The sequence below is a fragment of the Berghia stephanieae genome, chromosome 10 (genome assembly GCF_034508935.2).
Source record: "Berghia stephanieae isolate SIO BIC M18660-M18661 chromosome 10, UCSD_Bste_1.3, whole genome shotgun sequence".
In the NCBI taxonomy this organism is placed as follows: Eukaryota; Metazoa; Mollusca; class Gastropoda; order Nudibranchia; family Aeolidiidae; genus Berghia; species Berghia stephanieae.
In genome coordinates, this window is record NC_088369.1 from 23574897 (window position 1) to 23596942 (window position 22046).

The following is a 22046-nucleotide window of genomic DNA, read 5'->3' on the forward strand; positions in this document are numbered from 1 at the left end:
GTTCATAATTCAGACTTACCTTATCTTGATTGGAACTGTTCTTTCCTGTAAATTTGACGTTTTTTAACCGAGCTCTTTCTTTTCTCTCAACTCTGTAATGTAAAAAAATATTATGATTCTCAATTCGAATGAATCATTTCATGTTGGAAATATTATAACATATGAAATGAAATCTTGGGGAGATAGGTAAAAAACTGAAAAGGTATCATATGATGCACACACCATACTTGCATGTCCTCTTCATCTTTGTATGTTCAATATTTTTTATGGCAAAATAATGGATTAACACATTCTTTGTGACCACTATACAGATCAGACAGATAGGCCAGATTTTAGCACATCGAATTCCAGCACACTATGCAATAGTGATTGGTGCTGGGTGACAGAATGTATGTGTTTGTTGTTTTTTGTCTTCAAGATTCTTATAAGCACACAAGCCCAAAGGTCCCCACAGACAGGAACACACTCAAATGTTTACAAATCATAATATATATAAAAGAAATAATAATACTGTACATGACAGAGAGATGATGCTTTACAAGGAAAAAATATCACCTCCCAAAACTAACTATATATTTGACTGTTTCCCTCTCAGCCAGGGCCAGGACAAAACCAAGTAAAAACAAGTTGTCAAACAGCTATAGGGTATAGAAGACACAGTAAGTATCTCCCTGGCCACTATAGGGTATAGAAGACACAGTAAGTATCTCCCTGGCCACTATAGGGTATAGAAGACAGTAAGTATCTCCCTGGCCGCTATAGGGTATAGAAGACACAGTAAGTATCTCCCTGGCCACTATGGGGTATAGAAGACACAGTAAGTATCTCCCTGGCCACTATAGGGTATAGAAGACACAATAAGTATCTCCTTGGCCACTATAGGGTATAGAAGACACAGTAAGTATCTCCCTTGCCACTATAGGGTATAGAAGACACAGTAAGTATCTCCCTTGCCACTATAGGGTATAGAAGACACAGTAAGTATCTCCCTGGCAGCTATGAAAGAAGGTCAGGGACCCCACCCAGGACACAATGTATTGATGACCTCACACGAGCATCCATTTTTTGGCACTCTCAGGTTCTAACACGCTTTTTTGGCTTCTCCTGAGAGCAAGCTAGAATCCAGCGAGTACTGTAATAATAATTGAGCTTTTCACAATTCCCAGACAACTTTGGTGGACCATAGCAATTTATTATTCCACCAGTTAGTGACAAAAACTTACGACCATTAAACAATTTTTGCACGGTCTCTACATTTAAAAAAAACAAACCCATTACAAATTCCCGAATTTCCCAATTTTCAACAATAAACAAAACCATATTAGCCACAGTCGTCCAATCTTATCTGGAGTGAGGCAAAGGTCTGTGCCAAGGACAGAAAAAGATGGAAGAGTGTTGTTGAGGCCCTATGCTTTGCCAGGAACCTAAGTCAAGAGGCATAAGTCAAAGTAAGTCATCTTAGCCACAGAACTAGCATCAGTTTTGTTTTTTAAATAAAAAAATATAGGCTGTGATGGAAAAGGTAGAGTAAATCTCAGTGCTTATTTGACCTTTGTTTACTTGGTACAATCCCCATCCCCTCTTCATCCCCCTCGGGTGTCAATCGCTTGGCCTGCCACCACTCATCGTCACTGGCATTGGTTACGTGTAAGATGTCTCCATAATGAAAGGCTAGGCCCTTGCTGGGGAGGCCAGAGTCTTTCGTGGGGTCATAGTCAAATAATGCCCTGGAAGAAAAAAGCTATGGTAAAAGCATAAACCGATACAGTAACATTTAAAAAGAGAAAAAAAAAACAAAAAAAAAAAAAACATAACAAACTCACCCCCCTTCATCTTGTTTGTTTGTTGTTTTTAAGGGTTTTACAGCGCTTGCAACACATTTAGGTTATATCAGTGCCAGTAAAAAGGAAGAAAATGGGACAGTAAAAGTTCTAGAATTACAATTAACGCACCCAAGAAAAAGTAAGACATAGGGGAACTGGGAACAAATAGGGATCAGATGTAGATTCCAAGAGCACACCACCAATGCACCTAGTTTGAGATCACCGATGTCTCATCCAGACACAAGCACAAAATCCAACAAAGAGGAATTCACTCAAATGCCTATATTATACATTAAAATAACAATAATACATTACAGAGGGATGATTTACAAGGAAAAAAATATCATCTCCCAAAACAATAACTATGCATTTGACTGTTTCCCTCAAATCTTGGACTCCGGCCAGGGCCAGGACAAAACCAAGTAATCTCATGCCAAGACAAAGACAGAAAGCAAGTTGGAAAACAGATATAAGGGGATAGAAGACACAGTATGTACCCCCCCCCCCCCTTCATTTTAATAAAAAAAACCAAACAACATCAAGATAATAGTAGTAAAAGTAAATTTCGATTTAAAAAAAAAAATTATAGAGAAGTTTGTTCTTTCCCTGTCAGCCAAGGACACCTGAAAGGGCAAAGTTTTCCCATGCCAAGACAAAGACAGAAAGCAACTAAGATAATAGATATTGGAGGATAGAAGACACTACAAGTGACCTGCTCACCATGGGTGGTCAAAAGACTCCCATGCCAAGACAAAGACAGAACGCAACTAAGAAAATAGATATTGGAGGATAGAAGACACTACAAGTGACCTCCTGCCCACCATGGAAGGTCAAAAGACTCTACCCAGTTATATAAAGAATGTATAAATCTAAAATGAGTAAATTATGTAAGAATAATAAAGAAAAAGAATAAATTTGTCAATAATAGTTGACTATTTTAAAAAGATGAGAAAATCTTAAAATATAATCTCAGCTATCACTAATCACATATATGGACATTCTCACCTGACAAAAAGTGTTTTTTTCTGTGTGGTCCGTAAACTGCCCGTACTCGTGTTCATCATTTGTTCCCGTAAATCTTGAATCTTTGCTTCGAACAGATTGTATTCTGTATGAGAGAAAAAAGAAACTAAATTAAGGACATTTGCAATTGATCCTATACCAGTACCCATTCAAGTTCAAGCAACATCTTATTTGAGTTACCCATTCCACTTAACAAAATAAGATTCCAACAGCAGAAACAGCAAGGTGGTGAATGATGATGATGCTTTTGGGAGGTCTTTCGGTGATTCTGGTCGCATCTTATCTTGTTCCAATGGCCTGGTATTCACTACCTTTTTAACGTGAAACAATGTGAAATTGAATGTAAGCTTCAATTTAATATACGGAAACAGATAAAATGGACGTTTCAGGTTTCCCCTTTATCAACAAAACAGGATGAATGAAATATTACAGACGAATGAGATAAAGGGGAAACCTGAAATGTCCATTTTATCTGTTTTCGTATATTAAATTGAAGCTTACATTCAATTTTCCAATGTTTCACAGTTTGTCGAGCTTCAAGCAGCAACGTTCCACTAACTTTTTTTTAAAGAATGATTTTTTAAGTTAACCTGCCCCTCAGACAGCTTTCGCTCATTCAGCGTGAGCGAATGGAGTGGTTAAAAAAGGTTTTTGATCTGCAAATGCAAGCAGCACTCTGCCCCACACCAAAAATAAAAAAGGAAATGGTGACTACTTCATCCCAATCTGGTCTGAGACCACAAGCAAAGGATCTGTACCAGGGAAAAAGAACAAAAATCATATTGTTAACTACTTATTACAACAATAAAGGACGATGAGATGATTTACAAGGAAAAGAATATCATCTCATAAAATAAAAACCCCAACACAACCAAAATCATAAATACATAAACAATAACATAGTCGACTGTTTCCCTTTCAGCTAAAGATCCAGTCATGGTTAGTGCAAGACTAAGTGGTCTCAGATCAGACTGAGGAGAGAGATCCACAAGGAAAGGGAATACAGAAGAGAGAGAGGGAGGGAGAGAGAGAGAGAGAGAGAGAGAGAGAGAGAGAGAGAGAGAGAGAGAGAGAGAGAGAGAGAGAGAGAGCAAAAGTTGACTTCCCCTTCAGGGGAAACACCCATGTGGAATGTCACGGTGATTACCTCTTTTCGATATCTCTTACCTCATTAATATATTGAGCTTTTATATAGCGCAATATCCACTAAACATGCTCAAAGCGCTTTACAAGGGGTCCCTGGCCAACAGCAACAATAAATATTTAGGACGGGACATGACGCCTGTTAGGCGATATTACAATTTTTTTCCGGACAAAGACAACGCTGTTAGCGACCAGGTAATCATTATACACCTGAGTACAATGAGAGAATGTGAGTAAAGAGCCTTCTCCAAAGACTCAACTATGCGCAGAGTGAGGGTTGAACCCAGGATGTTCCAATCAGAAAGCGAGTATCCTACCAGAAGACCACATAGCCGCATTCTTAGACACAATGCAGTAGAAATCTTGATGTAGATGTGGAAATATCCGGACAGTCGTGACATCACTAGAAGACCGAATTAATCTCATTGATTGTGTTGTGGTCCAATCATTTACAATAGAATCCTGATAAAGCCAACACTGCCGAACCAGGAGAAATTGGTTGACTGTAAGCACGGTTGACTTTATCCATGATCAATGGAACACACTCACACTTAGATAAAGAACAGAAAATTTGGGACTAATTAGAGGTGTTGACTTAAAGCAGAATTTGACTTTTTACGGATTCCACAGTTACTCATTTATTCAGGAGATATGAAAAGATATTTTCTCCAAGTCTTGACAGCTCACTAAGAACTCGTTTTTAAAAAAAACCTCATGAGTTCAATAGCATGGTCTATAGCAATGTGATTACATTTCATATGAATGAAAGACCCCTGGATGGGTTTTATCATTACTTGGTAAAAACATGATTTATCAAACTATTCAGTGACACAGTTAAAATACAACACTGTCCATTAAGGAGCTCATGCCTTGAAATATTTCAATGAACTGTCATTGGATTCCGTGTAACAACTGATAAAATGCCTTCCAAATATAAACATGCTTTTATCTTTACATGATGCACATCCTGGGGACCACAACCATCCTCAAACGGTTTCTAAAAATTTGAATCAATAATTCTTATCCAAAATCTCACCAAAAACTATGATCAGCGGGCTGCTAAAAATGTTCAGCCTCATTGACCCAATGCAGTTTTTATTATTGAATGTTTTAAAGGGTTTTACAGCATTTTCCACACTTTTAGGTCATTTCAGCATCAGTAAAAAGGAACAAAGTGGGATAGACAAGAAATTCTATATTTACAATTAAAAACACGCAAGTAAAAGTATTACAAAGGGGAATGTTTTAAATAGGGAACAGATATAGATTCCAAGAGCATACTATCAGCGTAATTAGTTCGAGATCACCTAAAAGTTTCATCCAGACATAAGCACAGGACCCCACCAAGAGAAATACACTCAAACATTTACAAACCATTATTATAATCAAAACAAAAAACGTTATAATACAGAAACGAGAAATGATTTACAAGGAAAAAAAGTATCATCTCCCAAAAATAATAATACATATTTGACTGTTTCCCTCTCAGCCAAGGACTCTGGCAATGATCAGGACAAAACCAAGTGATCCCATTCCAAAACAAAGACAGAAGGCAATTCAGAAAACAGAAATAGGGGACACAGATAGATGACACAGCAAGTGACCTGCCCACCATGGGACTCCATGCAGTTGTTTCAATCTGCAATTAGTTGTGTAGATACTGTTGTACCAAGCTGCTCCCAAATATGTTACAACTGACTTGATGTTCCTTTGTTGCTTGCTTTCAGGAGTCATGTCTTGCCTGTGACACGTTTATATTAAGCAACCATAAACAGGGAGGTGATGGAAAAGTTAATGGATATGGATCAAGCTACCAAGGTTCAACAAAGACCAAACATAGATCATCATTTCCCTGAAGCTAGTCTGTTGAACCATCATCGGATTTCTGCAATGCCCAACAATGACAAAATATATGGAGAGATGATTTACAAGAGATAATGCCGTTGTCACCAAAAATTTCCTTCTTGGCAAAAAGACTCTAGGCAGGGCACTGGTGAAAACAAATGGTTCCATTCCAGATCAGGGACGAATAGCCACATGGAAGAGACATGAGATACATTCATCATCTTCACTACAGGGTTTCAAGATGCAACTGAAAACAGTTTTATTCAGACAGGCTTTCATTTAATTATGTGTATAATCAGAATTGTCCATGTACTGTGTTTGGGCTGAATCTTTTTATGCGCCCAGACCCCTCCAAATGAAGGGATATTTGGTGCACTATAAATCTATACCATTATTATTAAAATACAAATAAATAAATAGGGGCAGGGAGGAGACAGCGAGGCCATGGACTTGTGAACAATCTACTGGCCTAAGGAGGGCCAACAGTCCACCAACCACTCACTTGATGATGATGACATACTGAGGTATTTTCTCTTTTTTTGAGTCGGTCAAATTTTCATTGCAGAACCAACTTTGTATTACCCTCAGCCTAGGTTGGTGCTCAGAAGCAAACCTTTAATCATTAGGATATGCTCAGTCTATGTTCTCCAGAGGGACATTGGAGTAGATTTGAAATACTGTTGCAAAAGTGAACCTCTAGCCAACATTGGAGTAGATTTGAAATACTGTTACAAAAGTGAACCTCTAGCCAAAATTGGAGTAGATTTGAAATACTGTTACAAAAGTGAATCTCTAGCCAACATTGGAGTAGATTTGAAATACTGTTACAAAAGTGAACCTCTAGCCAACATTGGAGTAGATTTGAAATACTGTTACAAAAGTGAACCTCTAGCCAACATTGGAGTAGATTTGAAATACTGTTACAAAAGAAACCTCTAGCCAACAAGAAAGTTTTTGTTGTATTTGTGACAACTTTCTTTTTTTTTTTTACTGACAGAAAAGGGAATACGATGGGCCAATCATAAAACATGGGATATCAAATCTTACTGTACTGACAAGAATTCAAGAAACAGTCAAGCCATGGTGATTACTTTATATATACATTTTTTAAAAACACTCGAAATTCAAATTTCTCTTTTCAGTTTTCATTTTCTGGAATTAATGCACATTTATCTGCATTTATTTCCCCTCCACAATAATATGCAAGCAACCAGCAGCGAGAGCTCTCTTCTCCGTTCTCAACAGCCATGCCAGTCTTCAAATTGATGAAGTTTTGGCTGAAAGAAAGAAGAAGAAGAAGAAGAAGAAGAAGAAGAAGAAGAAGAAGAAGAAGAAGAAGAAGAAGAAGAAGAAGAAGAAGAAGAAGAAGAAGAAGAAGAAGAAGAAGAAGCTTCCGTATCTTTATCTTCGCTTTCATTTGGATTCAGAGCTTCAGGAAGCATGCTTGCATTAATCACCTTCAACACACAATTTGCTTTGTTAGCAGATTGCGACTCAATTAAACCTTAAACTGATGCAATCTACTTGATCTTCTACTCATGTAACAAGTGATGACAGTTTTAATAACATGGTGTACAGTCTTTTGAACACCAGATCTGTCATATTTTGAAAAACAACAACAAATATTTTGGCCAGAAAACTCGTCCTTTAAATATCGATTAATTAAAATGACCCTCAACTTGTCACAAACTCTAAAAAAACTTAAGTCCCAGTTGATAGTTTTTGACAATATGAGGCTCAATTTAATCGACCAATATTTGAAGAACAAGTCTTTTGGCCAACATTTTAAAATTTAGTTGTTTTTTTTCAAAGAATGGCAGAAACGTCACTGATGCTGGAAGCAATAAAAGTTTGCCAACTATGGTATGAAGAGAAAGCCTCTTTGAAGTGCACTAGGGAAATTGTCTGCAATCATCACGTACAAAAATCCCCTCTCCAAACCAGCGATGTGAAAGCACAACGCATGCTGCACGTCCAAATTCAGGGTGGGTTGGATTGATATGGCCCGCTAGGAGAATAAATCCAGCATTATGAAGCGCATTGAACAGCCAGTCAACACCATAAACAGCTAAATGATAGAGAGAGGCTGAAAGCAGGGAGACCTGAATCTCAGGTTATATTGCTTTGTTGTCCAGTCCAACGTACAAATGATGAATACTGCTGTATCATGCACCATTTGCCCACACAACACACCCTTCATCTCCATTTGCCCACACAACACACCCTTCATCTCCATTTGCCCACACAACACACCCTTCATCTCCATTTTATGGGATGACTAATGTAATAAGAGGAGACAAACATTTTTTTCTTCTTATTAAAATGAATGCTTCATGACCTTCAGTGCATTAAATTGAATTGCATACAAGCGCTTATCTGTGAGATCTGATTAATCATTACTGTATTGAGTGAAGCTAGTACAGTAAAGCTTCATCATGATGTACACATCGATACTGTCGTACTCTGGAAAAACATGGATTTACACTTATGGTCAGAAAACCTGTCCTTCATTATCGATTGATTAAAATTACCCTCAAAAGCAAACTGTAAAACCTGGGACTCAGGTTTGAGAGGTTTTGCCAAGATGAGGGTCATTTTACCTGATTAATATTTGAAAGACGAGTGTTCTGGCCAAAACGTTAACTCCATGTTTGTCCAGAGTACAGCAATGCAATCAATCACAGACTAAATGAAAGCACAGACTGTGTCTCTATAACTTACAGTTGTCTCCAAACTATAACACTTAAAGACTCTTCCAAATCTTATTATTGTGAGCTTTAAAACTGGCCATAATAAGCAGCATCATAGATCTGTATTCAAGCAATGTAAGCTTTTGCCTTCTTCTCAGACTAGACATGTAATTCTATATTTAAGACTCTCTACCCAAAGAATATGTGCATGGCAATTGAAACCATTTCAACATTATAATACACATCATCATTTACAAAGCAGAAATACTAGTTAATGTAGGATCCAAGCATGTAGACTTTGATCTTTTCTAAACTGATTTATGACTTTCCATATTTAGAATGGGCTGTGTTCATGAGTGCTAATGACAGTTTTGAGTCACATCAGTGCCATTGAATGTTTTGTTCTTGGTACAGCTTTAGTTCATAATTGGGACCATTGTTCTCACAGGGCTCATTAAATAAATCAAAACCTTCTTAAAACATGTACATCTTTAAAATTAGATTACTTCACGGTGCTGACTGTGACAACATACATCTTTCAGACACATTTATTTCTCCAAATTGAGACCAAAGAATGCACTCTTGGAAATGAGAAAAGAAGAATGAGTTTGTTTTCAAGCAGATTGTGACAGGCTCAATAAAAAGTTATAAAAAGACAATTAAAAGATAAGAATACATTAATGGTCTCTATTTTCTTTAAAAACATATGCGATATCACTGCTCGGGGAACCAATATAATTTTTTGCAAGTAGAGACATAATAACAACTTCCTTGCAAAAATGCAAAGAAGAATTTAATAAAACTCATGTTTCTTTCTTGCGTTACTTGTTGGCAGTACCATCATAAAACCAAAATTTTTGGAGGAACAAGGAAGGTCATTGCAATTGAGACTATCAGTGAACCCAACAAAGTCAACAAAACATTGAACAGTATAGATGAATCTGACAAGATCATATAGTTGACATAATATGGTTGAATATGGAAAATACAATTAAAAAGTGCGGCAATCATTCACAAATCAGAAAATGAATTCCGTATTTGGAAACAAGATACCCAAATAACAAAAAGAATGGTTGGGATTCTTAACATTTCAACAACATACACATACAATTGTGATAAAAACCAAATGAAGAGCATGCATGCAAAGCAATCAGCCCAAAAAAACAATACAATAACGATTGACTAACACCTACAATATGTACACACAATATCACTGGTTGCTTCAGTGTTCTGCATATCAATAAAACCAATTTCTCCTTCATCACTAATGACCAAATGTTATCAAAGAATTAAATGACTGACGGTATTTTTCCTCTTCGGGTTATTATAATCTAATAAAAATAGATATTTCAAAACCTATTTCCACTTCCTATATTTCCTTATGACCTCTTGTCCTCTCCAAAAATAAAGACTACATTGTGGTTACTGCAACAAAATCTCTATTTTTCTTCGTCTTTTTCTTTTTAAACTAACATCATTTCAAGGTAAATACAATTGTTGTTTTCTTCTGAATAAAGCAAAGAAATAAAGAAACAAAGAAGTTTATAGGATAAGGATAAGAACCAAAGTGTGTGTTTGATCACCCTAAACCAAAGAAATATTCTTTAACGGATTTAGAGACCATTCGATTTTTCAATTGAACATTTCTATTTGTCGTGAACTTCAATTTGGTTGGAATCAAGAAAAACTAGGAAATTATGCAAAATAATACATATAAGAGACAAGAAAAAACTCATCAAACAAAAGTATATTGTTGGTAATCACTTCACTTTATTCCTTCAAATAGTCATGCCACGCATTGCAGCACAGTGGAACTTGATGGCAAATATTTGGTTACAATGTGAAGGATAAAAAATGGACAAGTGAAATGAAGGGAGAAAAGGGTGATATTGATAAAATGAGTGGATATATTTTTGCTGTAATATTCATGCTTGGCAGACACTTCGGGGATAATGGAGAAATTATGACAAATCATTTAATCAAAAACAAATTCTTAAAACGATTTAGAGCTTGATATTGAAGAAAGTTTAGAAAAAGTTTTCCTTGAAGGGAACTAATTTACATGAAAAAATTAAGTGAGGAAGTAGTAATAAAGATTTACATTAAAAAAAAGGGCAAAGCAGAAGATTCTCAATATTTAATCATGGCTAGCGTTAGGAGAAGAAATTAAATTTTTTTAAAATATATTAACACATAAATATTCAAAGGGTTATTTTACAGGTAATGGATAGAATATATATATGTATCTATTAGAACTACTTTCAGGATAAATATGAAATCAAGTTTGTTATTTTATTATCATTTTATTCTTAACAATAGCAATAGATATGTAAGTATTGATAAATTTTGCAAGAACAATAAAGCAACCAGCAGAAAAAGGGTAAAAATGCTTACCAATGTATCAAAATTGAATATCATTTAAAAACAAAGACAACAAACAATATATATTCTCACTACATTATGCAAATAAGCTTGGCACAATTTGAGAGTGCTTGATAGTGTGTTAAAACTAAATTGCTTTTAGTTGTTTTCTCAACAAGTCTGATATACACAAACTACAAAACTGCCACTGGCAAGACACCAAAGAAAATCTGTATGTTTTTGGGGGAAATCAAAAAAAAAAAATCTGTAATGCCCAAAAATGCATGATTTTCACCTTGTTTATATTAATTATCACTTTCAAATGCTTCAGAATTGATACGTGATGTTCTGCTTCCACAAACAACTAATTAAAATAACATTTTCATAAATTTTCCTCAGAAATTTATGTTTCAAAATACTGACTTTAGAGGCCGAAATCTGAATGTTGCATAAATTGGTTTCAAAAACATTTGGTAAACCAATTGAATCTGCAAAAATGGCCGTTATGCTTTTGATTACAAATAACAATGGCATTTCAATGCTTGTGTCACTTTGTTTAAACAAGCGCCAAAACAATATTACATGACATTCAAAATGAAAGATGAGTTTTGAGTTTCTCAGTGAGGTCATTCCCCAATCCCCTCGTCTATACCAGATTGAATCTAGTATAAAATCATTTAACTTAAAAGTTATGATGCCATTAACATTTTCTTTTAAAATCCCATAAACAAGTCTGCTGCCAAATTGTTCAAAACGACGTGTTGATTGGAAGCTATGTTAGATATAAATATGAACCAAAGCACTTATGTTAATAGAAATTCAGTAATATTGATTTGGCAATTATAAATTTCTGGTTCATTATTTCTAAGAAGAAAATTATAATTATGTTTGGAGAAATTATTGAAAATTCAATGTTGAATATTTTCCTTTCTTGTCTTTTCTTTTTTTATTTTGCCACTTTTTTGTAGAGTTGAAAGCATGTCAACACTTGCAATACATAACAATGACAATATAGCTAGCTGCATCTGAGTAGTATGGGAGGAGAATGGATAAAGATGATAAATTGTCAAATAATAAATAAAAAATCACTATGGATTACAGAAAATAATGGATTTTTGATTAATCCATTTTTAATTTATCACACAGTGATATAAAAAGTTCAAGTAGGCAAATATTAACAAAACCATTTATTTAAAAAAAAAATAAAAAAATCAAACTCACGAACGAAATCAATTTGATTATATTTTTAAAAAATCATTACATATAAAACACATTGTGATATGTCATATTTCATCTATTCTTTAAAAAATATAGCCTAAATCCAATTCTTAACTTTAAAGCATATAATCTGAAAAAGTATGGTTTAGGAACCGATCAAAAGATTTGGGACTCCTAAGGAGTGACAAAACACGTATTGCTGGACCTCCGTACACCTTGTGTCACAGCAAATTTCATCAAAAATCAATAAAACATATCGCTATCTGTCACAAGAGACACTGATCATACACTTTATCTTGAGAGGAAGCCTTGCAGTGTATTAGTATTATTCTATCATTAAATACAATTGGATTATGAAAAAAAACCCCCAAAAAACCCAACACCATATGCCCAGCAGTTGAGGATCAGCAAAGAAAGAAAATATCTTTAAGGACAAATAAAGTAGGATGCCTCATTATCTCTTGTAAGTGAAATGTTTGAAGTCATAATCAAGCTAGTTTGAGCTTTTCTCTCGACGTGGACAGATGACAGTCCACAACTGTTTTTATTATCAATTGTAAAAGACAAAAGAAGTATTGAGCATTAAATTTCTTGCCAAAGGAAAAGGAAATTTTCAAAGGACAGCATGAGCATAAAACTCACTAGTACATAAAACGGGTATTATCATTTCATATCTTTAAATAAAAAATAATGGAATGTTATCAAATCTCTGTAAACTATAATATATGATATACTATCAAAATAAATAGACTTCTAATCATACATATAAACAAAAGAAACACAACCAAAACATATTATTTCAGAAAACAAAAGGCCATAAAAAAGGCACTGGAATGTTGTTTTGGGAAAAATAAAAAAAAAGAATGAAAAAAGAATTGTCTCAAAATAAATTTGGCCCCAAAAATTATTTTGGTCTGATAGTCCGAGTTTGAATTGTAAATTTGTTAATACTATTTTGCTGATGGTGGAGAAATGACCAACTTGGAAAATAAATTTCATGATGAAAATAAATTAAAAAAAAAAAAAGAAACTGAAAACTTGCTGATGCCACCCCCCCCCCCCAAAATAAATATCATCAAATGATGACTTCATATACAATTTGGCAATTTGGCAACATCCTTAAAAATCATACAAGAATGAAGACATGGGAAACACGACTTAACATGCAAATGCCAAATGCAATTTTTATTTTGTTTGACGAGAATATTAATGCCAATATAAAAATATATGTCTTCCACAGAGACTCCTAGATTCTCATCATCTCAATAAGATTATCCCCCCCCCCCCCCAATATTTTGTATAACATACAATAGACGATGGAAATCAACTTGTAATCACTTGCATCAAGTGTGTTTAGACATAGGACCTTCCATGCCTTAAGCAATATTAGAACATCCCCACACATCTTCAAATTATTCAGAAAGAAAGAAAAAAAAAAATATCAACAATGATATCAATAAATCTATGAAGTTTTCTTTTCAAAGAAGTCTCACTCATTTTTACTTCTTCTTCCTGCAATAAACCCGGAAAAAAATATCCATGCCAACAAGTTAGTCTACTTGGAATCATCATGAAATAAGTACCAACACCATTGCGACAGAAGCCTGAAACATACAGCAATTTCTATGTGACAAGCTATTTCTATCTTTAATGTACAAATCAAGGTTTCCATCATGAATATTGAGACTGAAACTTGGTAAAGCGTTGAAGCTTTTAGCTAAACATGTTGAACTCGCCACATAAATGACAGTTTGTAAAATGTGAGAATTTATGGAACATCCTCATTTATTTTTTTTATCATAAGACAATCTGTGGAGATCTCTCCTATCTATCATCAAATACAAAAATAATTTGTTGTAGTTGAAGAAGTACAAGAGCGAGTTACTCGGAGTCAACTCAATTTTGAATATTTGTGTACAAAGGCGGAAAAAGTTTTTGAACGTGGCAGCCATGGTAGGTGTTTAGGGTGAAATATTGTCAAAGGTAACCTTGGCACCATCGTTTGCATTTAATGCTTAAATTGTATAACTAGCTGCAACAGTGATTTGCATATTAAAGAAAAAATACCAAAAAAAATAATATGCTGGATTGATAATGCATAACAATCAAATACAATAGATAAAAAAAAAATAAAAACCCAATTTAAAGAATGATTTTTAACAAAACCACAAAATTGAAAAAAAAAAAGAAATCTGTACAATTAATGATTATGGAATGGCTGTGACATATTAAGAATCTGTACTCAGATTGGAATATAAACAGAAAAAAAAAATTGTCAAAATTATGCTTCCGTCTTCATGCATCAACAGCAGAAAAAATAAAACAAAATAAAACATGTAGGGTTGATGTGAGCGAGACTCATTCAGATTTGGCATTGAAATCAAAGTCAATTGAAAATCACAAACAAATGGATCAATACTGCTTTACAGAATCATTATGACGGCATGGTAGCTGAAAGTATTGATGGTCCCAAAAAAAAACAAAAAACAATAACAAACAAACAAAAAACAAAAAAAACATACAAAACCAAAAAAATCCGAAAACAAAAAGGGCCTAAAGGAAATGGATGGTCCAGCCAGCTTAGTCTAGGGAGAGCAAGTCCCACCCAGCACCCAGTTGAATGGACTCTGGGCCATACATCTGACAGCAATCATGTCCTTATTTCCATCAGATAAGAGTTCATGTCCCTATTTCCATCAGATAAGAACATTTTTTTCTCTCTTCAAAAATGCATACCTGACACGAGCGATAAATATACAAAATATATCCACTTCTTTTACTTTCACGTCTGATTTCTAAAAAGAAAAAAATGCCCCACTAAAATTCTGGTGAAAAAAAGTCAATCTAAAAGAGAGAGAGGGAGGGGGGGAGATCCAAATTTGAAGACAATTACTCTGAACTTGGGACAATTTTAATAAAAACAAGACAAATCCGCGACGTCGTAAAAGTTACCAACTTAATCGAAAATCTGCTGACGCCTTGAAAAACTTACTCCCACTACATCATAAATCGAAGGTTTCAGTGACAATCCAGTCGACTCCAAGAATGCTAAAATCACTCTTTTAACTCAAATGACCCATCGTGTCTAAATTTAGAGGGTGAAACCATCCAATAAAAATGCTTGGTCTTGTCCACATTGGACCGTCATATTATTGGCAGCTCATTTTAATCTCTTGTATAGCTGGGTTTCCCTTCCCCAAGAATTGAATGGTTTGCAACCAAAAAAGCCATCGACATCTGCCATAATTTTGCTTTCTGGATTAATCTGATAAATATTAATTACGTCCAGAGTTCTTCAAGATTTGTCTTTACATGTCGAACATTACAAAATTACTTCCAAATTAGTGGTCGATTTTTAAAAATTAGGGTTTTCTTTTTTTTTTCTTCTTCAGACTTTCTCTCTAATCCTTAAGGTTGTGATAAAGGTAATTGGCTGACCAGAAAATCTAACAATAGTTCAAACATAAAGCGTAGCTTCAGGACATTTGGCAATTGTTCCAATGTTTTCCCGATCTTAGTATGAGACTTTATATTAGTGGGGGCATGGGGGAGGCTATGAGCCAACTGGCTGAACACAATATTGGAAATATCGGTAAATTTGGGCTTTATTATCTCTTGTCTCAATGTATAAAACAACATGTTCATTTCTAATTTTTCTTTTCATCCAAATCTCACCAATGACCAAAACAATGAGAATAAGAGAAACAGGAGAAAATGGGATGCAACGACATAAACAAAAACAAAAAGAAGGGGGATAACTAAAAAAAAGTGAAGGAAAACATAAGAGTACAACAACGATTACTTAAATAAAAAGACAACTCATTTCTTGGCCAATAGCCTTCTCATACCTTCTGGCCTATACTGGGCCACAATCTCCACTGTTTCTCCGGCCCGTTTCAGAGCCTGAGCAGCCTCTTCATGAGTAGCACTTCGGAGATTTGTTCCATTTACCTGTGAATGAAAATGAATGAAAATAAATGAAGAGATAATATTTTAGTTAATTTCAAACAGAGTATAAATTTAATTAATTATAATTTTGTTGAGAGGACATAAGTCTGCAGATTTTCCGATTCATTAGCTACAATGGCAAGAGGTTCCAATAACAACTGGTATGACAATAGCCTGACATGAACAATGGGAACGGAATCAGTTCCAAATATTGACTAATTCTTTTTTTTTCTTTTCTTTTAAACCTCTAGGTCCACACAGCCATGATTTGGCAGCTGGGTCTATTATATCTGGGAGAAAAGTACTTTACAGTGGATTAGTATTCTATGCAATAGGATTAAAATCAGTATATTTTTTGTCTTTCCTATTTTTACATTCTATAAATTAAGAAAGAGCGTAGAGTTAAAAGATAATGATAATAAAAATAAAAACAACACCAATAATAACAATAATAATGAAAATAATAATAATAATAATAATAATAATAATAATAATAATAATAATAATAATAATAATAATAATAATAATAATAATAATAAAGTAAATAAATAAATAAACAAAGAAACAGGGTAAAAGTAAAAGGAATAATAATGAAGAATACTCACAGAAATAATTTGATCCCCTCGGCGCAATTCGCCCGAGAGGTCAGCCGGTCCCCCTGCCAAAATGAAAGACACAAAAATGCCTTCCCCATCCTCTCCACCTACAATATTAAAACCTAACCCAGTTGAGCCTTTCTTCAAAACCAACTTCCTGGGGTCCCTGCGGGAAGAAAAAAAAAAAGAAGACACAAATTATTTACAAAGAAGACCAAGCTCAAATCATCAAATCAGTGATTACAATTGAATCAAATTGATCCTTTGACTCTTGTCTGTTTTATATTACTCAAAAATAATACATATGGCATATGCCAAAACACTACCAAATAATTTACCTTGTAAAACAAATTTTAGGGAATAATCCAGAGCTTCAGCTTTCAGACAGCGTAATATTAATAATATCTACAAATATGCTCAAAGCATTTTACAAGGTCCCAAGAGCAACATTTAACAAGAGATATTATTGATTACACCCTTGACTGCATTATTACAATTTTTTCCCCTCAGTGACAACATTGTTCCTAGAGTTACCGACCAAATTCTCATTTTACACCCAAAAACTGTCGTAAAATGTGGGTAAAGAGCCAATTCCCAGGATTTAACTTTGCACTGCCTATAACTCGACTCAAGTCACGGAAATCAGGGACCTGTTGTGTCAAGCGTCATGCTCATCCTAAAAGACCACTCACATAGCAGCACAACAATGGTATAGTGATAAGAATATTAAAAACCACATTACAACTACAAATAAATCTAAGGAAGTCTTTGAAGTAAGTACTTGAAAACCTTTTGTAGTGTTTGGAAGAAAGTTAGTGTTGTATTCAATCCAAATCCTTGCCTAACCAACAACCTAGCCGTCTGTGTATTTTCAATGTAACATCTTTAAAGTAAAAAAGTAAAATTAGAAGTTCAAGTAATATTAATAAAACAAAAAGGCGAAAATTCCTCTCTAAAAATACCAGTGGGAAAAAAAAGGACAAATATGAATGGATCATGTGTGACGGTGATGACAAAAGTACACAACTGACAGATCATGAATATCAGTGCTGGAAACGGCCATAGTCTCTTGACTCTTACTCTTAGCATCATTCTAGGGTTTGAAAAGTTATTCACAGTGGAAGCCAACCATGGGGCCAAGTTCACTTTTCTTTTTTAGTCATTTTAATTCAATCTAAATTTAAGAATAATGGAAAGCCTTTTGAGTGATTCTATTTGAGTGATTCTATCTAAGTCGTGGATTTGTTTCGCAATCAAAATCAAAACGCTGTGATTATCCCCAGACACCTGTCTGGGGATAATGAGAATTCGTTATCCCCAGACACCTGTCTGGGGATAACGAAATTTTGTTATCCCCAGACACATATTTGAAACTCCGCTCTTTTAAACAATTATCCACATTCCAAATATGGAATGTTTCCGAATGCACATAGAAATAAGGAAAGTTAATAAAATATCTATAAAAACATAAAATTAACCAACATTAAATCAGTTGTTACTACATATATAAACAATATGCGTCGACTTCGAAGTGGGTGTCATGGCCGAATGGTTTAGTCGTCTACCTTGGAAGTTTTACTAGAATCGACGTTGTGGGTTCGAATTCTGGCTCCACCACTTTTTGTTTAAATTTTTAAAAAATTCTGTCTTCTTTTTACAGAACGTTGCAAGGGATCAATGAAAATGTCCCATCCATCCTTCCCCACCTCTTTTTTTTTTTTTTGTGCGAGTCTATTGTTTTCTCCTTTTTGTTTGGCCTTTTGTTTCGTTTCTGAGCATGAATTTCTTAAAAGTTGTTTTTATTTTTTTTTTAAATTATTGTTTGTTTTTTTTCTCCTCTATCTGACCATTTGGTCGCTCTGTGAATATTTCTATTTGTTTGGTTTTTAATTATTTATTCTTTTTAGACACTTTTTGAGATAGGAGTGGGGACGAATATGACAATTTACTAGAAACTAGAAAGGAACCAAGAGAGAGAGAGAGAGAGAGAGAGAGAGAGAGAGATTTAAAAAAAAAAAAGAGAAAGAGGTGGGGGGAGGATGGATGGGAGATTTATCCCTTGCAACGTTCTGTAAAAAGAAGACGGAATTAAAAAAAAAAAGAAAGTGAAAAGTGAAAATAAAACTAAAACCGACTCACTCAGCAGACATACACTGTATGATACAGTACAGTCATCATCATCATAATCATAGTCGCCTGAGAAAATCGATTATAACATTTCTACTTTTTACAAGGAACACTTTTGAGAGACAAACTTCAAAATACGAACTCGATTTAAAGGCATAACCCCCCCCCTCTCTCTCTCTCTCTCTCTCTCTCTCTCTCTCTCTCTCTCTCTCTCTTTCTCTCTCTCTTGTCTCAACACAAAACACCGGTCCAGTCCAACCCTCTTGAGACTCCCAATACGCTTCGTCAACAAGTCCCATTGCAATTTAACTTTACTAACGTAAACGGTGTTACAAGAATATTAAGAAAACAAAATACAAGAGGGCTTGTTCTGAACTGAACGACTTCTATCGGCGTGCGTGAAGAGAGGAGACAAGTGTCCCTTCTCTCCAAAGCTTTTTTATCGAGCAAAAATTATGACTGCAATCCTCACCTTCTAACTTTGGGATCATAAAAGTAAGGCTCTGTTCTCCGTTCCGTTTTCAACATTTTAAAAATCTCTAGTTATAAGACTACAGAAATCTAAACATCCATTTCAATTGTAAATCACAATGAAGAATATAAACTTCGAATCACAATAATAGTTCAAGACGAATATTATCACAGACACCCATCATATGGAATCCATCTTGAATCTCGCATTCAATAACAGATTGTGTCGTGGCATCCCATTGGTTCAGCGAGGCGGAACTGCTGCATTTATTATCCAGTCACTGCCAGTGTTACAACCGGCTTCTCGCATCACAAAATCGATACGGAATCCGACTTAGTGGTAAAAAAGATTATTATGATGATAATGATGATGGTGATGAAAGTGATGTTGATGATTATAGTGTTGAGACTTCAGCATTAAGCGCAACAGAAATGCTCATATTTGTTGTTATTATGATTGCGGCGGAGGTGGTGGCAATGGTGATGATAATGAGATAATTATCAATATGCTTCTTGAAGGTATACAGATAAATATATTAATATATATATATATATATATATATATATAAAACACACACACACACACACACACCGATGTATATATAATATATATATATAACACACACACACACACACACAACGATTATATATATATATATATATATATATATATATATATATATATATATACATCGGTCTTGACTGCAGTGCCAGGAAAGATGGTAAACAATGTCTATATCACGAAATTAATATTACAGATATCCCATTGATTTGGAGAGATGGGAGAAATGTTCCAAATGAATTGTCCAAAAATATCTGGTACTTTGCTTTCAAGTTAATAGGAGTAGGCAGCACATACATGCCCAAGATAATCTAAAAGGTTTTTTAAAAAGTTTCTCCATGGTGGAGATTTTTTAGGGTCGGACAGTTGGTCTCTCTCTCTCTCTCTCTCTCTCTCTCTCTCTCTCTCTCTCTCTCTCTCTCTCTCTCTCTCTCCCTCTCTCTCTCTCCCTCCCTCTCATAGTATATATATATATATATATATATATTATATATATATATGTGTGTGTGTGTGTGTATGTGTGTGTGTTTGTGTGTGTCGCTTTAACCAATAATAACAGAAGCGGTGACAACAACAACAACAATAATAAAATTATTAATAATAATGCTGATGAAAGATGATGATGATGATTTATGAGGAGCCGTCGCCTTATATCTATAATAACAAAGACAACACGTCACCTTAATTCATTTTTACCACATGGTGTTCGAATTGTTAACGCCCAACTGTGATTTAAATTAAATACTATCTTTTAAATATACTCTCACAAGTTCGGACTAAAGGCCAGAGGTATGGCCTATCTCAATTGATCAAATTAATATAAGTACAAGGTGTTGCTATTGGTTCTTGGTTGTATATTTTTACATTTTTGTACATTTGCACATTTTTTTGGATGAATAAAGTATACATTATTATTATTATATATTATTATTATTATTATTATTATTATTATTATTATTATTATTATTATTATTATTATTATTATTATTATTATATTATTATATATATAATAATATAATAATAATAAATAATAATAATAATAATAATAATATAATAATAATAATAAATAATAATATATAATAATAATATATATAATAATATATAGGAGGAGGAGTAGGGAGAGGGGGAGAGAAGGAGAAGAAGAGAGATAGTAGTAAGTGTAGTAGTAGTAGTAGTAGTAGTAGTAGTAGTAGTAGTAGTAGTAGTAGTAGTAAGTAGTAGTAGTAGTAGTAGTAGTGTAGTAGTAGTAGTAGTAGTAGTAGTAGTAGTGTAGTAGTGGGTAGTAGTAGTAGTAGTAGTAGTAGTAGTAGTAGTAGTAGTAGTAGTAGTAGTAGTAGTAGTAGTAGTAGTAGTAGTAGTAGTAGTAGAGTAGTAGTATAGTAGTAGTAGTAGTAGTAGTAGTAGTGTAGTAGTAGTAGTAGTAGTAGTAGTATAGTAGTAGTAGTATAGTAGTAGTAGTGATAGTAGTAGTAGTAGTAGTAGTAGTAGTAGTAGTAGTAGTAGTAGTAGTAGTAGTAGTAGTAGTAGTAGTAGTAGGTAGTAGTATGTAGTAGTAGTATAGTAGTAGTAGTAGTAGTAGTAGTAGAGTAGTAGTAGTAGTAGTAGTAGTAGTATAGTAGTAGTAGTAGTGTAGTAGAGTAGTAGTAGTAGTAGTAGTAGTTGAGTAGTAGTAGTAGAGTAGTAGTAGTAGTAGTAGTAGTAGTAGTAGTAGTAGTAGTAGTAGTAGTAGTAGTAGTAGTAGTAGTAGTAGTATAGTAGTAGTAGTAGTAGTAGTAGTAGTAGTAGTAGTAGTAGTAGTAGTAGTAGTAGTAGTAGTAGTAGTAGTAGTAGTGTAGTAGATAGTAGTATAGTAGTAGTAGTACCTAGTAGTAGTAGTAGTAGTAGTAGTAGTAGTAGTAGTAAAGAAGAAGGGACGTCAGATAATAATACCGAGGTCCTTTTACTATTGACTAAAAAAAAGTACGTGCAAATGGGGGAAAAATGGACTGAAATTCCATTAAGATCAGGGAGGGCTACCATAGGGGACATCCATGAGCCCATTCTTTTCCCTTATTAGATGAATGAATATGACGAATATCCAACTCCAGAAATGAAGATAAGATTGTCTCGCAGATATAGATAGAACGAAGATGGCGTGATTCTGGTCTTTGTTATTGTCTTTTGCCATCCACGTTTATGAGTACTTCTCACTAAACTGTATGAACCAGACTATAAAAGGTTATACATAGTTTTGTGTGTT

The 22046-nt window shown here is 34.3% G+C and overlaps 1 protein-coding gene across 2 annotated transcripts in view; it reads right to left on the reverse strand.

The window, feature by feature from the left end:
• LOC144980845 (disks large homolog 1-like) overlaps positions 1-22046 on the reverse strand; it is a 70582-nt gene that overhangs the window by 20644 nt on the left and 27892 nt on the right. For both annotated transcript variants that reach the window (XM_078928707.1, XM_078928708.1), the window contains exons 8-12: positions 16657-16813; positions 15952-16054; positions 2829-2931; positions 1551-1727; positions 20-92 (exon numbers count right to left, since the gene is read on the reverse strand). In XM_078928707.1, coding sequence (XP_078784833.1) covers positions 20-92; positions 1551-1727; positions 2829-2931; positions 15952-16054; positions 16657-16813 — 613 coding nt within the window. The remainder of the gene's footprint in view (positions 1-19; positions 93-1550; positions 1728-2828; positions 2932-15951; positions 16055-16656; positions 16814-22046) is intronic.